This window comes from Drosophila virilis, chromosome 6, assembly GCF_030788295.1.
Source record: "Drosophila virilis strain 15010-1051.87 chromosome 6, Dvir_AGI_RSII-ME, whole genome shotgun sequence".
In the NCBI taxonomy this organism is placed as follows: Eukaryota; Metazoa; Arthropoda; class Insecta; order Diptera; family Drosophilidae; genus Drosophila; species Drosophila virilis.
The window spans coordinates 1,649,568-1,662,418 of NC_091548.1; the positions used below are offsets into that span (position 1 = coordinate 1,649,568).

The 12,851-nt window shown below is 34.5% G+C and overlaps 1 protein-coding gene across 15 annotated transcripts in view; it reads right to left on the reverse strand.

Annotated features, from left to right (window-relative positions):
- The window catches only part of PMCA (plasma membrane calcium-transporting ATPase 3), a 31,422-nt gene that overhangs the window by 11,373 nt on the left and 7,198 nt on the right, over positions 1-12,851 (reverse strand). For 8 of the 15 annotated variants that reach the window (XM_015168572.3, XM_015168571.3, XM_032434263.2 and 5 more), the window contains 10 exons: positions 12,581-12,823; positions 12,265-12,506; positions 11,752-12,196; positions 11,600-11,687; positions 11,216-11,529; positions 10,925-11,123; positions 10,606-10,817; positions 10,399-10,550; positions 4,471-4,609; positions 1,101-1,112 (listed from right to left, as the gene is read on the reverse strand). In XM_015168572.3, the coding sequence (XP_015024058.1) occupies positions 1,101-1,112; positions 4,471-4,609; positions 10,399-10,550; positions 10,606-10,817; positions 10,925-11,123; positions 11,216-11,529; positions 11,600-11,687; positions 11,752-12,196; positions 12,265-12,506; positions 12,581-12,823 (2,046 nt within the window). Of the gene's footprint in view, positions 1-1,100; positions 1,113-4,470; positions 4,610-9,981; positions 10,183-10,398; positions 10,551-10,605; positions 10,818-10,924; positions 11,124-11,215; positions 11,530-11,599; positions 11,688-11,751; positions 12,197-12,264; positions 12,507-12,580; positions 12,824-12,851 lie in introns of those variants that run through there. The other 7 variants (XM_002059719.4, XM_015168570.3, XM_015168575.3 and 4 more) reach the window with 2 other exon arrangements.

Genomic DNA, 12,851 nt, shown 5'->3' on the forward strand with positions numbered 1-12,851 from the left:
GTCCTACAATACAATAAACTTTATTTCAGTTTGCCTTAAATTGACTATCGAAATTAATTATTATGTCTATCCCTCTATCTTTCTCAACAGTACAACTTGCAAGGTCAAAGGAACGCCAACAAAATCTTATCTTTTACAGAAGTTATTATAGAATTAACCAAATGACAGGATCTGGATTGGACAGGGATATTACGAATTTTTTTTATATTCACGTTTCTGTTGTTCTATAATAGAGTATGTATACATACATACATACATACGCTTATGGTACATGCCGCATATGTTCTGTAATCGAATGGGAATACTTCTGCGTTGAATTAAGTTTGGATGATCAAATTAACAGGGTGCATTTGTATACATTTGTACATTTAAGATCAATTATGACACAAAGCACTACATACAATCAGTCAAAACATATTTTTTAAATTGAAGAGGAAAATATGTAAGTAGATTTCATAGAGTGTAAATATATTACATACTTGGGCATAGAACGGAAACATTCAATTATTTGAATGTGGTCAATTATATATTTTTAATTTTACTAAATGTAATAATAAATGTGTAACGCATTGAAAAATGCCTTCAAGGTGCATTTATGACTTCTCAGCTGGTATTGCTAATTCTGTCTGATTTCTAACATCAGCAAGTTTTGAATTCATCTTGATAAAGCGGTATAAGGTTGTATATTGTTAAACATCGGACTTGTAAATATAATATTGCTTATATTGACAATTAACGGGTGGTTCTTGTCACTAATCACAATTGTGTGGCAAATGTTAAAAAACGTATCGGAATTCTGTTATTCTGCGTAGACATCTGGTCTCTCTTGTTATAAAGGCTTAAATCTTTTATATTTGTACAATAATGTAATATGAAATTAGTATGTAATATATTGTACATATATTATACAGATGATAATATAAATGACAATACAAAGCACTACCCAGAGGAAATATTAACACAGAAAAAACAATAAAAAAAGTGTAAAATAAACAGGATTGGTAAGAATAGGAGTGGATGTGGACATCGGAATGTAAGCAGGAGACATGATAAAACATCGTCTAGTTGCCAATAAATAAATGAATATACACTTTTCTTACCGGTACTGAAATCTAGAGGTGAGTTGAGATTTACGCGTTATATATAGATTGTGTTTTGCATTTTTAAATTGGTTTAATTTTTGTAATTTGTAATTTATAACATATAATTTTGTTTATGTCGTGGAGTTTTACGTCAATTTATTCATTCAATCAATCGTTCGGGATTGTTTTTAAGCATATTAAAAGGAGAGCGAAAAAACGAAATGAGCATTATAATTTTATAATATATTTATAAAGTAGTAGCGTGTAAGGAATCTGTAGTTTTACTTTGAACCATTTTGGATTCTACATTTCTTGATTTAATCATACTCTTTCACTTCTATTAAGTCCTGTAACAAATAGAGGCCAGAAATCTTTTCAAACAGTTGCCTATTTAAGTCAATTTATAATTGTTATGTTTGCAAGTTGTAGTAAACTAAGGAATACATACAATACACCTCTGCGAATCTATAAAATTAAATAAGCACCCTAATATGTTATTAACTTCACGATCGGAAAATTATTGCAATTAACGCTTATGAAAAGCTTAAATAAAATAAGGCCAAGTGAGGATTTTTCATGTTAACAAATAAACCTAAAAATTTACCAATAGACTGGTTCTTAAACCAATTTTATTTTTCTTAAGAGAAAATTTCCGAGAAGTTGAAAAAAACTACAAATATATTAAGGACAAAGTTTTCAAATCAATTACCAGGTTTTAATAGCTTTGAAAGAGCATGTAAAGCTTCGAAAGCCCGAAGAAAGGTATGCCTAACCAAGGTAAAAATTATGGGAATGCTTTTGTATAGGCTTATAAGTATGGTATGTACATATATGATATAGAGAGTTGAAAGGTAATAGCATAATCTATATCATTGAAATAACAGATTTAAAGCTTTGAATGGTTTACGATTTACATGCGGTGTGAGATGAAAAATATTGATTTTATGAAAACTAAATACCCTTAGAAAAATATAAATTAATAAAATGAAAAGAAAACAAAAAAATGTGAATTGTGTTCTATGGCTTTAGAAAAACAATAAAACAATAAGAAGGCATAAAAACATAACTTTTCTAAAAAAAAAAAAGTAAGTAACTCAAAAGGAAAACGCGATGTGTAAAGGAGAAAGAGGAATCGTGGGAGTTCTAGAAAAATGGTTCACCATGCTGAGCAGTAAGCGACTTTAGGAACGTGTGCGGGTAAAGCTGTGACTCTTTTGTTTGTGCCAGTGAGGGTATCTCGACCTGACTACAGAGACTTTAAATCCATAATATAAAGTTTTGTCATTTGTCATTGTATGTTGTATGGATTCGTATATATCAATGCTAACTTCTATAATTTCGATGTTTTGAACAGCGAATAACGGACAACAGGTATACTGAATAATACAATAAATTAAGGGATTTGACATTTTCTTTCTTTTCTTATTTTTATGTATAACATACATCATTCTTACTTTATCAATCAAGAATAATGGTTTGTCGGGAGTTTCCATAGCTTTGATTTAATTTAATTTACTGAGTTAAAGAAGTAGATGTATGTTACAAAACGTATAGGAAAATGATAGTTACACCTAGTTAAACACTGTCATGTGCATATGCACCATTCCAAGATAACACAAACTCGACGAACATATAATATAAGTTTTATTTTAAAAGCATTCAGAAATCTAGACACAAATACGATTGATAGACTGGAATAAAAAAGGTTGACAGTGCAGCAGAGAGCAACTTCAGATATGTACCGAAGATATATAAAAAACGAGTATCAAAAGACAGACAGTGTGTGAGAAAGAGAGACAGATAGAGACAGAAAGAGACACAAGAGAATAAAACAAGAGAATAAAACTAGTCAATATATGGTTTGTTTCTATTACTAGAGCCTTTTGCGTCTTAATATCGACTGTAAGCGATATGTATTTTAAGTATTTATATTGATTTTTTAAAATACTTAGTAGTGAAATTTCGATATAATTGTCGCTTACAGATCACATATATATATATGCATATGTATACACTTTATATTCTGAGAATATGCATATACATATTATACGAGTTTCACATCCCAAAAATACTTAATCAATTCCCGTCTAAAAGGGACACGCCTAAACTTATTTCGTTCCGTACTCAAGTAAGCCGCTAATATTTAAGGAAAATGGGGCCTACGCAGCCGATCAAAATGTATGTCACAGCTTGTCAGCACTGAGAGCAGTTTATTTAGTGAATCTATCAAAACATGGAAACAGAATGAGTTAAATTAAATCAACTCAAACCAAAGGAACAAAATTTGCACACATCTTAAATAAAATAAAAATTAACTACACATTAAATTAAATTTTGCAAATTAAAAAATATATTTGTATGTTCTTTCATTGGTGCATGCGAACGCACAACTAACCTCATGGAGCCGTTAATGCACCAGTCGTAAAACTAGAGATGACAAAATATCGATATAGCAACAATTTTTTATTTCTTTGTCAGTATCAATGGCCACGTTCATGTTGTAACTGATGATGTATAATGATACAATACTTCTTGTATAGAAAAACATGTATATATTATACAAATAGAACGCTAATGTGCTGTGAATCTGCTATCAGAGTCTTTTTTTTATATATGGACTACCGAACTCATATTTAACAATTTAATAATAATTGCAAATATTTGATAACTTATTACTTGGGTAGTCCATCATTGTTATTAAAGGTAAATGGATAATCAACTTTTTGAAGTAAGTAAAATGATACTTCTAGGCCAACAATTAAACAATTGAGCTTCTTCATCAACGGAGTTGGCAGAAAAATGTATAATAGCGTCCCCCAGAATGTATTACACCATTAAACATACAACATATAGACATAGATATTACTGGTATTATGTTTTTGTGATCAAAGAGGGTGTTTCCTGGTGAACGTAGATAATGAGTAATAATACATTTTTGCTTTTTAACGTAGATACTATAGATTGACATCTCTAGTATGGTCTCATACATGTTGGAAAAATTGATCAAACTATTTAAACTATGTTCGCATGCCACCAGTTGTTGAAAATGGTTAACATATCACGGACTAATGGACAATGTGATATGCAAGTATATATATACATTTATTTAACATATATATTGTAGATTAAAACTCAAATGAAATACTTAATTTTCTTTGTAACTTTTTCATAGATGACGAACATGGGCATAACCATATAAATATCTATAAGTATATACCCATTATTAATGTAGTTTATGTAGAGGTTCAGAAAAAAATACAAATTTGCAGATAAATGTATCAAATTAAATGACAACTCATGATAAAAACTAAACAAAAACTATTTGCATGTATATGTATATATTCCGTACTCTACTTTTATATAATATAAGGGGGATCATGACACTTACTTGAGTTTGCAGACGAGTTAGCCCACGTATCCACAGAATTTGTCCAGCTCTTGGTTTCTTATCAGAGTCAATGGAGTCAAACCGCTCCTCACCTAAATTCATGGCATCTGTATACTCTTCCGGATGTCCACGGCCCCACCTTTAAAATAATAATAATATGTATGTATTTATTAACTGTGCGTAAAAAAAACACATATACCGTTTGCTTCTATAAATGTGTTTATATATACGTAGAATAAAGCTAAATATTGTTCACTTGGATGATGACTTCTCTAGCAAATGCATATAGCTCTAAATCAACAATTTGCATATAAACGTCATAACAACTAATAGTGCTGTAGTCGGGAGGAGTGGCCAACAATGGGATCTCCTCAACATAGCGCCAAACATGTCGTCTCATACATTTCATCTACACATTCATAAAAAATCCCACATCCACACTCAAGCACGCATGTAGTTGTTTACGTTCTCTACTTTTTGCTGCCGCACTGCTTTTCTCTAAGATTCTATGACATAAATGCGTTCTTAAAATAGGTTTGGTGTTTCTGTCCGATCTTATTAAGAGCCAGAGACAAAAAATCTGGCATGTACTTTGTCGTACATTATATACAGATCAAGTATACATTTATATTAGGTATTATATTTATATTGTTTTTTAATAAAGACCTCAAAAATTAAAAAATTTTAAGTAAAACTTTTGCGCTACGGTGTAAATTATTCAAGAGTTCATTTCCCAGTGTGGAGTTAAAGGAAAAATATAACTGTCGCAGTTTTAAATGTAAAGCTTGGGCGTGTGTAATTCAAAGAAAAATTAGATTTTTTTGAAGGCGTGCTTACTAAGCTTCATAGAAAATAATGAAAAAAATGATCCCTTTATGTTATCATAAATTTTAAATAAATCATATAATAATTATATAAAATTATATATGATTATGATTCTAAGCAGAACTATGTTATTTATAATTGACTAGACACTATTTCTCACGGTTAAATGTCTACAACCTTTACACTTGTTGCCACGTCCACAGTTGTTCCTCTATCGGATATATCCATTAGTCTTTTAGATAAATCCACTTTGTATAATCACAGATTTGGGGTCGGCATTAATAATACTACTTTAACGAAAATTTCTTTTTCATCAACTTTTCTCTTACAACTAAAAATAATCTCGTCTTAGATTTATTTATTTCTCACTTTTTGTAACTGTTTACTTTTTTATAATTTATAGTAATTAGAACCGTGAGCTGAGTTTGGGGTCGGCATAGATAATACAACTTAAACGGAAATTTCTTTTTCATCAGCTTTTTTTTTACAGCAAAAAATAATCTCATCTTAGATTTATTTATTTATTCTTTTTTGTAACTAGAGATTTTTATAATTTATATGAATTAAAACCGTGAGCTGAGTCACCACCAATTTTGTTTGCGTTGCAGCCATGATTAATATTGAAGTTGGTAATTATTATAGCTAATGAGAGTTCTCAGTTGAGAGTGATTGACGTGTTTTACTTGTGCTCCAAGATTTTTATATATTTTTGCGCTTTTATCTTGCTTTATATTTCAAAATTTTGCATTTTTCGGTGCTTTATTTAAAAAGCTTTTATAAACTGTGCAAAGTGTCATCTGTTGTGCAGCGTGTCTGTTAATTATTACATTTTATAAAACGCGGCGTCAGTTCCGTGTTTGTTGTTATTGGCTGTTTTAAGTCTTTTGCCTTTGTGCTCCCCTGTGCATACACTTGTTTGTGCGTGTGTTCGCTGCATACTTTCTGCTTGTGCATCGCGCTCTCACAAATTTCTTTCTATTGCTTTTCGCACCAAACAATTTGTTTGTGTACGAATAATTGTTTTTTGAGTGTTTACTTGTGCACCGTTTTCGTTTCGTTTTGCTCTGCGCTCTCGCAAGTTGCTTGTGCATTTAATAATTATGTCGTGCTGTAAGAAACCGTGCACGTTCAAGCAGGCTGACGATTCTGCACTGCCGCAATTTGTTAATTGCTGGCTGTGTGAGAATATGATGCATGCTAAATGTGCAGGTCTCACTGGGCGTGATTGCGACAAGATCGCTGCTATTGCCAAGAAGGGCTGCGGTGGCTTGCGTTGGTCGTGTCCAGAATGCATCGACAAGCAAATTGATTTCTCCAGAATGTATAATTCTGTGAGAAGTCAATTCTTAAAATTAAATAATGTGGCTAAGCAGCTCTCGAGTAATTTTGACTCGAGTTTCGATTTGCTAGGCAAATATAAATTTGAGTCTCCAACCAATCGCCGGTTGGAGCCTCAACTTTTGCAATTGCCCTCTACGTCTGTTCAGACTCCTACGACTTTCTTGTCTTTTCCTAGCAACTTGGAGGTATCTCCAATGTTGTCTTTATCGCCTTCTCCAAGCGACTGTCCAATTACCCCGGCTTCAAGCCCTGTACTAGACCCAGTAGAGCCCGTACCTGATTCCGTCCCAATTAATCAAATTGCCTCAGCCCCGTCAGCTCCTGGCCGCAAAGGTAGACCTGCGCGCAATCTTGCGCAGATTGTTAAAAGCAATCATTGTGCCTCGTTAGCTCCTCCAACTCCTGTATTACCTACAGCCCCATCAGCGCCCACTTTAACGGTAGTTGCCCCTCGTAGGCAAGTTTTTGTGTCTCGACTTTCGTCGGACACCACTTCTGAGTCATTGGCAGCCTATATTGCTAGCAAATCTTCTGCTAGCGTGTCAATAACTAAATTTAATTTCTCCACCCCTCGTGAAATATCATCATTCAAAATAAATGTTTCACATGATATGTTCCCAATCATTTGTGATCCCAAATTTTGGCCACCACACATGATTGTTCATGAGTTCAAGCCTAAAAAGCGTAACCAGCCTGTCACCCTTCCAGTCCCTTCAATACAGGGTACCATTTCTGCCCCAAAAAACTAGCTTCATCTTCTGACCAAATCTTTATTCATTATCAGAATGTCAGAGGTCTCACTTCAAAGCTAAAAAATCTTTTTATTGCCAGCACTTCCTTCGATTCGGACATAATAGCATTTTCAGAAACATGGTTAAACTCAACCATATCTGATTTTGAGGTATTACCGAATAACTTTATTTTGTTTAGAAATGATCGGCCGACTCGAGGTGGTGGGGTGTTAATTGCCGTTAAAGCCACTCTCCAGTCTGAACTATTCTGTTTTAGTACGCCTACTGACGCTGAGATTGTCTCAGTTAAGGTGTCTTTTCCTACACGGAATATCTATGTAACATGCTCTTATGTCCCACCTTCTTCTGATATTCAAGTTTATATGAATCATATTACTTGTATTAAAGAAGTTTCTTCACACGTGCGGGATAATGACCTATTATTGGTGTTGGGTGATTTTAATTTGCCGAACATCTCTTGGTCATTATTCACTGCTGAAAATTATCTAGTGCCCTCAGCACAGCACGATTTTTTAGACTGCATGCTTGATCTTTCGTTGTTTCAAATCAATTCAATTTCTAATCATATGAATAGAACACTTGACCTTGTATTTGTTAACGACTACCTTATTTCTAATGTGTCTAGGTCACCTCCTTTATCTCTTCCTGAGGATGTCTATCATCCAACTTTAGAGATTGCAATGCTAAATTGTAATCCTTCCATTTCGTGCTCATCAGCCAATAAGCCCCGCTATTGCTTTCGCAAAGGAAATTATTCCTTGCTGAATCAGCTTATTTATTCAACCGATTGGTCTTTCTTATATGACTCAGTTGATATGAATACAGCCATTAATTCTTTTTATATCACCCTAAACTCCCTCTTAGATGTGTGTATTCCTAAGTCAATTCCTTCGACTACTTTTTCAAAACCACCCTGGTTTACTCCCAGATTATCACATCTAAAAAATGTAAAATCCAAATATTTTAAAAAGTTTAAAAAGTCTGGTTCGTGTACAGACTTGGCTAAATATTCCATAGCCAAGTCGAACTTTTTTCTTCTTAATTCTCAATGCTATGAGAATTATCTAATTCGTTGTAAAAGGCAATTCGCCCGAAATCCGAGACAGTTTTATAATTTTGTAAACTTGAAGCGTAAGTCTTCAACTTTGCCATCTTCTTTTTTTCTTGGGATGGATAAAGCTAGCAATGACACTGATTCTGCTAACCTCTTTGCTAATTTTTTCCAATCAACTTACTCTTCAGTCTGTCCTAATACTAATTCTTACCCTTATACTATTTCCTCCGCTAGTTCTATACCTCCCCCCATTATTTCACACTCCTCTCTCCTATTAGCTATAAACTCTCTAAAATCTTCTTACTCTCCTGGGCCGGACAATATTCCTAGTTGTCTACTCAAGGAGTGCAGTTCTTCCCTTTTCTATCCATTGCTAAAGCTTTTTAATCTATCCCTTGAAACTTCTGTCTTTCCATCTCTTTGGAAAGAATCTTATATCATTCCTCTTCACAAGAAAGGTGGGAAGTCTGATATACAAAATTACAGGGGCATTGCAAAACTGTCTGCTATTCCTAAATTATTTGAAAAAATAATCACTTCGAATTTGCAGCATTTCTGCAAATCAGTTGTTTCCCCTGTTCAACATGGATTCGTAAAGAATCGGTCAACTACGACCAATCTGCTTGAGTTTACTTCCTTGGTAAATGATGCTTTCCTTTCGAAAATGCAAACTGATGTCATTTACACTGACTTCAGCAAGGCGTTTGACTCTGTGCACCATGACATTTTACTTTTTAAACTTGACCGAATAGGTTTCCCTCTGTCCCTTTTACTTTGGATTAATTCTTATTTAAAAGGTAGGACCCAAAGAGTAATACTGAGGTTGACTACCTCTAAAAGGGTTCACGTTACTTCTGGTGTTCCTCAAGGTAGTCATCTTGGACCTTTACTCTTTACACTTTTTATAAATGATCTTCCTTCTGTTATATCACATGCCCGTGTACTCATGTATGCGGACGATGTCAAACTTTTTCTATCATACACTAACCCCCTACATCATTCTCGTCTACAAGACGATTTGAACGCTATGCAACTTTGGTGTTCGGCCAATCAATTGCATCTAAATTGTTCAAAGTGTATGTTTATGACTTTTAATCGTACTACACCTTATCTTGTTAGTTATACAATCGACAATATCCCTTTGCAACGTATACTAACAGTTAAGGATCTAGGCGTTATTTTTGATTCTAAACTCTGTTTCAATCTTCATATAGATACCATTGTTAATGAGGCAAAAGGTGTACTTGGATTCATTAAACGATGGTCTAAAGAGTAATGAGTACAACATTTAACGTCTTTGGACGTCTGACGGACTTAGTACCAAAATAATTTGTCTATACGTATTATTTGTTCGTTACCAATTTAACCCAGACTTACTCAATATTTGTATTGAATTATACATATATATTTCTAAGAATACTTTTTATTCCTGTGCTGATGATTATCGAAGAATCTTATTATTTTAATAGTTAAACCTAATTTATTATATTTAATATACTTAAATACTTACGTGAACAGAAGATACTTATTCTTATTAAATATAACATGCGTAACATACATTTATTGCAATCAAAATAAAAATATTGTAAACAACAACCTAATTATCTATGAACACTAAAAATACTTTGAATATTATATGCATACATATATATTATCTGCAGTTGTGTGTATCTGTTGTGTGGATATGTGCGTGTGAGCTGCAAGCCAATACAAGGGAATCAAGCGTTATACTCAGGAGCGCTAGGAAGGAGGCATAAAGGACATGATAATTTTAACTATTGATTGCGCAAAAAACAAATACATAATTGTGAATTAAAAATCGGAGTTTCTGTTAATTGAAGGGGCTGAATAATACAGTGTTTCGTGTGATGAGAGTTATGGGTTTAATATTAATATTACGTAATATTACGTTGATGGGCGATCGTAAGCAAAAACATTAACAACAAATTTACTCACGATAATATCTTAGGCAATTTTCTTGTAGGCACGGAAGTGATTAATTGTCCCCAGACTAGTGTTCCGATTCCAAAGAATACACACCACAACCATTGGTCGAGGGAGAGCGCTTTTGTTGAGAAAGCCATCTTTCCGTATTGGATAATTACAACCTAAAGCAAAATGTAATAAATAAAAAGCTTTGGTAGCTTAAGAAAATTAACAGACCTGAGAAATCATTGTGAATATCCAGATGGTGTAAAATATGGGATTGGTGAAGAGTCCCTCAATAACATTACGTTGACCATGTATTTTCCTAGCATTGATTTCGTTAAAGAGTGTCATCATGACGAACGTGTTGAATATTATTGTGAAATGTTGGGTTGGGCCTGCGTTAAGATCTTGCCCGCGTCCAGATTCGATATCGAGTATCAAATCGCCTATTAAATAATACATACAACTTTTTTATCAATTCCTTATTACTTTATGTGGTTAATGCCCATTTAGTATATTATTATTTGTTGCTATCTGGCGTGCTTTAACATACCAACAAACAGCAGCCCAAATATGATGACCAACTGATATAGGGCTTGTCCCAATATGTTCTTCATCATTGTGCGTGATATAAGTGGCTTTGTGCGCCCATATGGCTTACGAAGCAAAAGATCAGGCGTCGGCACTTCCGTTGCTAAAGCAAGAGATGCGAGTGTGTCCATAATGAGGTTGACCCATAACATCTGAACGGCCTACATTGAAATTTATATTGGGTAGTTGTATATTTTTACAGACCTAAATTTTTTTGATAATTTATAAGGAATATTTTTAAACGAAAACTTACTTTTAGCGGCGAATCCTGTACCGCACAAGCGCCAATAAATGCAACAATGACAGCGACGACATTTACTGTTAACTGAAACTGCAAGAACTTTGCTATTGAATCATAAACATTGCGTCCCCACATAACAGCCTTGACAATGCTACTGAAGTTATCATCGGTGAGAATGATGTCCGACGCCTCTTTAGCTACATCAGTGCCGGCAATTCCCATTGCGAATCCAACATCGGCCTTCTTTAGGGCTGGACCGTCATTGGTTCCATCGCCTGTTACCGCAACTACTTCCCGATTATCAGTTACTGCACTGTCGATCATTCCTACAAAAAAAAAAAAAAAAATTAAATAGGTGTGCATATGAATGGAAATATTATGTTAAATGGTTCAAACCTTTAACCAGTGTGTACTTGTCGGTGGGAGATGAACGAGCAAGAACCCTCAACTTGGGCCAAACTTTATCAAGGAGGTGCTGTTGGATCTGTGGAGCAAAACATATAATAACAGCATAAGGCCAACTCATTTCGACATAGGTAAAGACATACATCACCATTGCTGTCTCGTATACGCCTATTAAACTCTTTACCCTCCAGTATAAGGAAGTCGTCGTTCGGTCGCAAAATGCCACATTTGCTGGCAATTGAACGTGCTGTGTTAATGTTGTCACCAGTGACCATGCGAACAGTGATGCCGGCGCGTTGGCACTTGCGTATAGCGTCAGGTACTTCGGGACGCACTGGATCTTCAATGCCAACAACGCACAGGCAGGTCAGATTTGACATTATATTCTCTTCATCATCCCAATTGGGTTCGCCGTCAATGTGCACTTCATTGATTGCAGCCTTCCCAGGCACGAAATCGCGATAAGCGACAGAAATTGTGCGCAGGCCATCGCAGGCCATTGGCTCAATTACTTCACGTATTAGACGCTCCTGCATGTCGCGTGTAAACTTTTCTAATGTCCCCTCATGACCATAGATAAAAGCACATCTGAAAATATTTTTTTGCCATGAGCAAATCTTAAGTGCTAAAAACAGTGTTCTATGTCTAGGTCTAACTTTTTCATTATGATTTCCGAAGCTCCCTTCGTGTACAATCGATATCCACCATTAGGTCTAGGTATTACTGTTCCCATGCTTTTGCGTACAGAGTTAAAGGTGTAAACGCGAGTGAATCTATCCTCCGGAATTTCATCCCGTATTGATTGATACTTAACACCTAGCCCCTGCACAAATCCCAGAAGAGCGCATTCTGTTTTGTTGCCCACTTGAATTGGTATGTCGCCCGGCTTTGGACCAGGCTATAAGCATTATAAAAAATTTATAGAAATAACAAAATTAATTTTTTTGTTTAAAAGTAATTTTTAAAAATTACCATTATATTGGAGGTATACGCCGAGTTAACTGATATTCCCATTGTGATTAAATTGCCCACATGCTGTGGTATGTCAGTAAGCGTTGGTAGCACCTTGCATAATTTCTCGCAAATGTAGGATTGTACAACAGTCATACGATTTGTCGTAAGCGTACCAGTCTTATCAGAGCAAATTGCAGTAGCATTACCCATAGTTTCACAAGCATCCAAATGACGCACTAAATTATTATCCTTCATCATTTTCTGGAAATCGATGAAGAGAAAGTAAGAG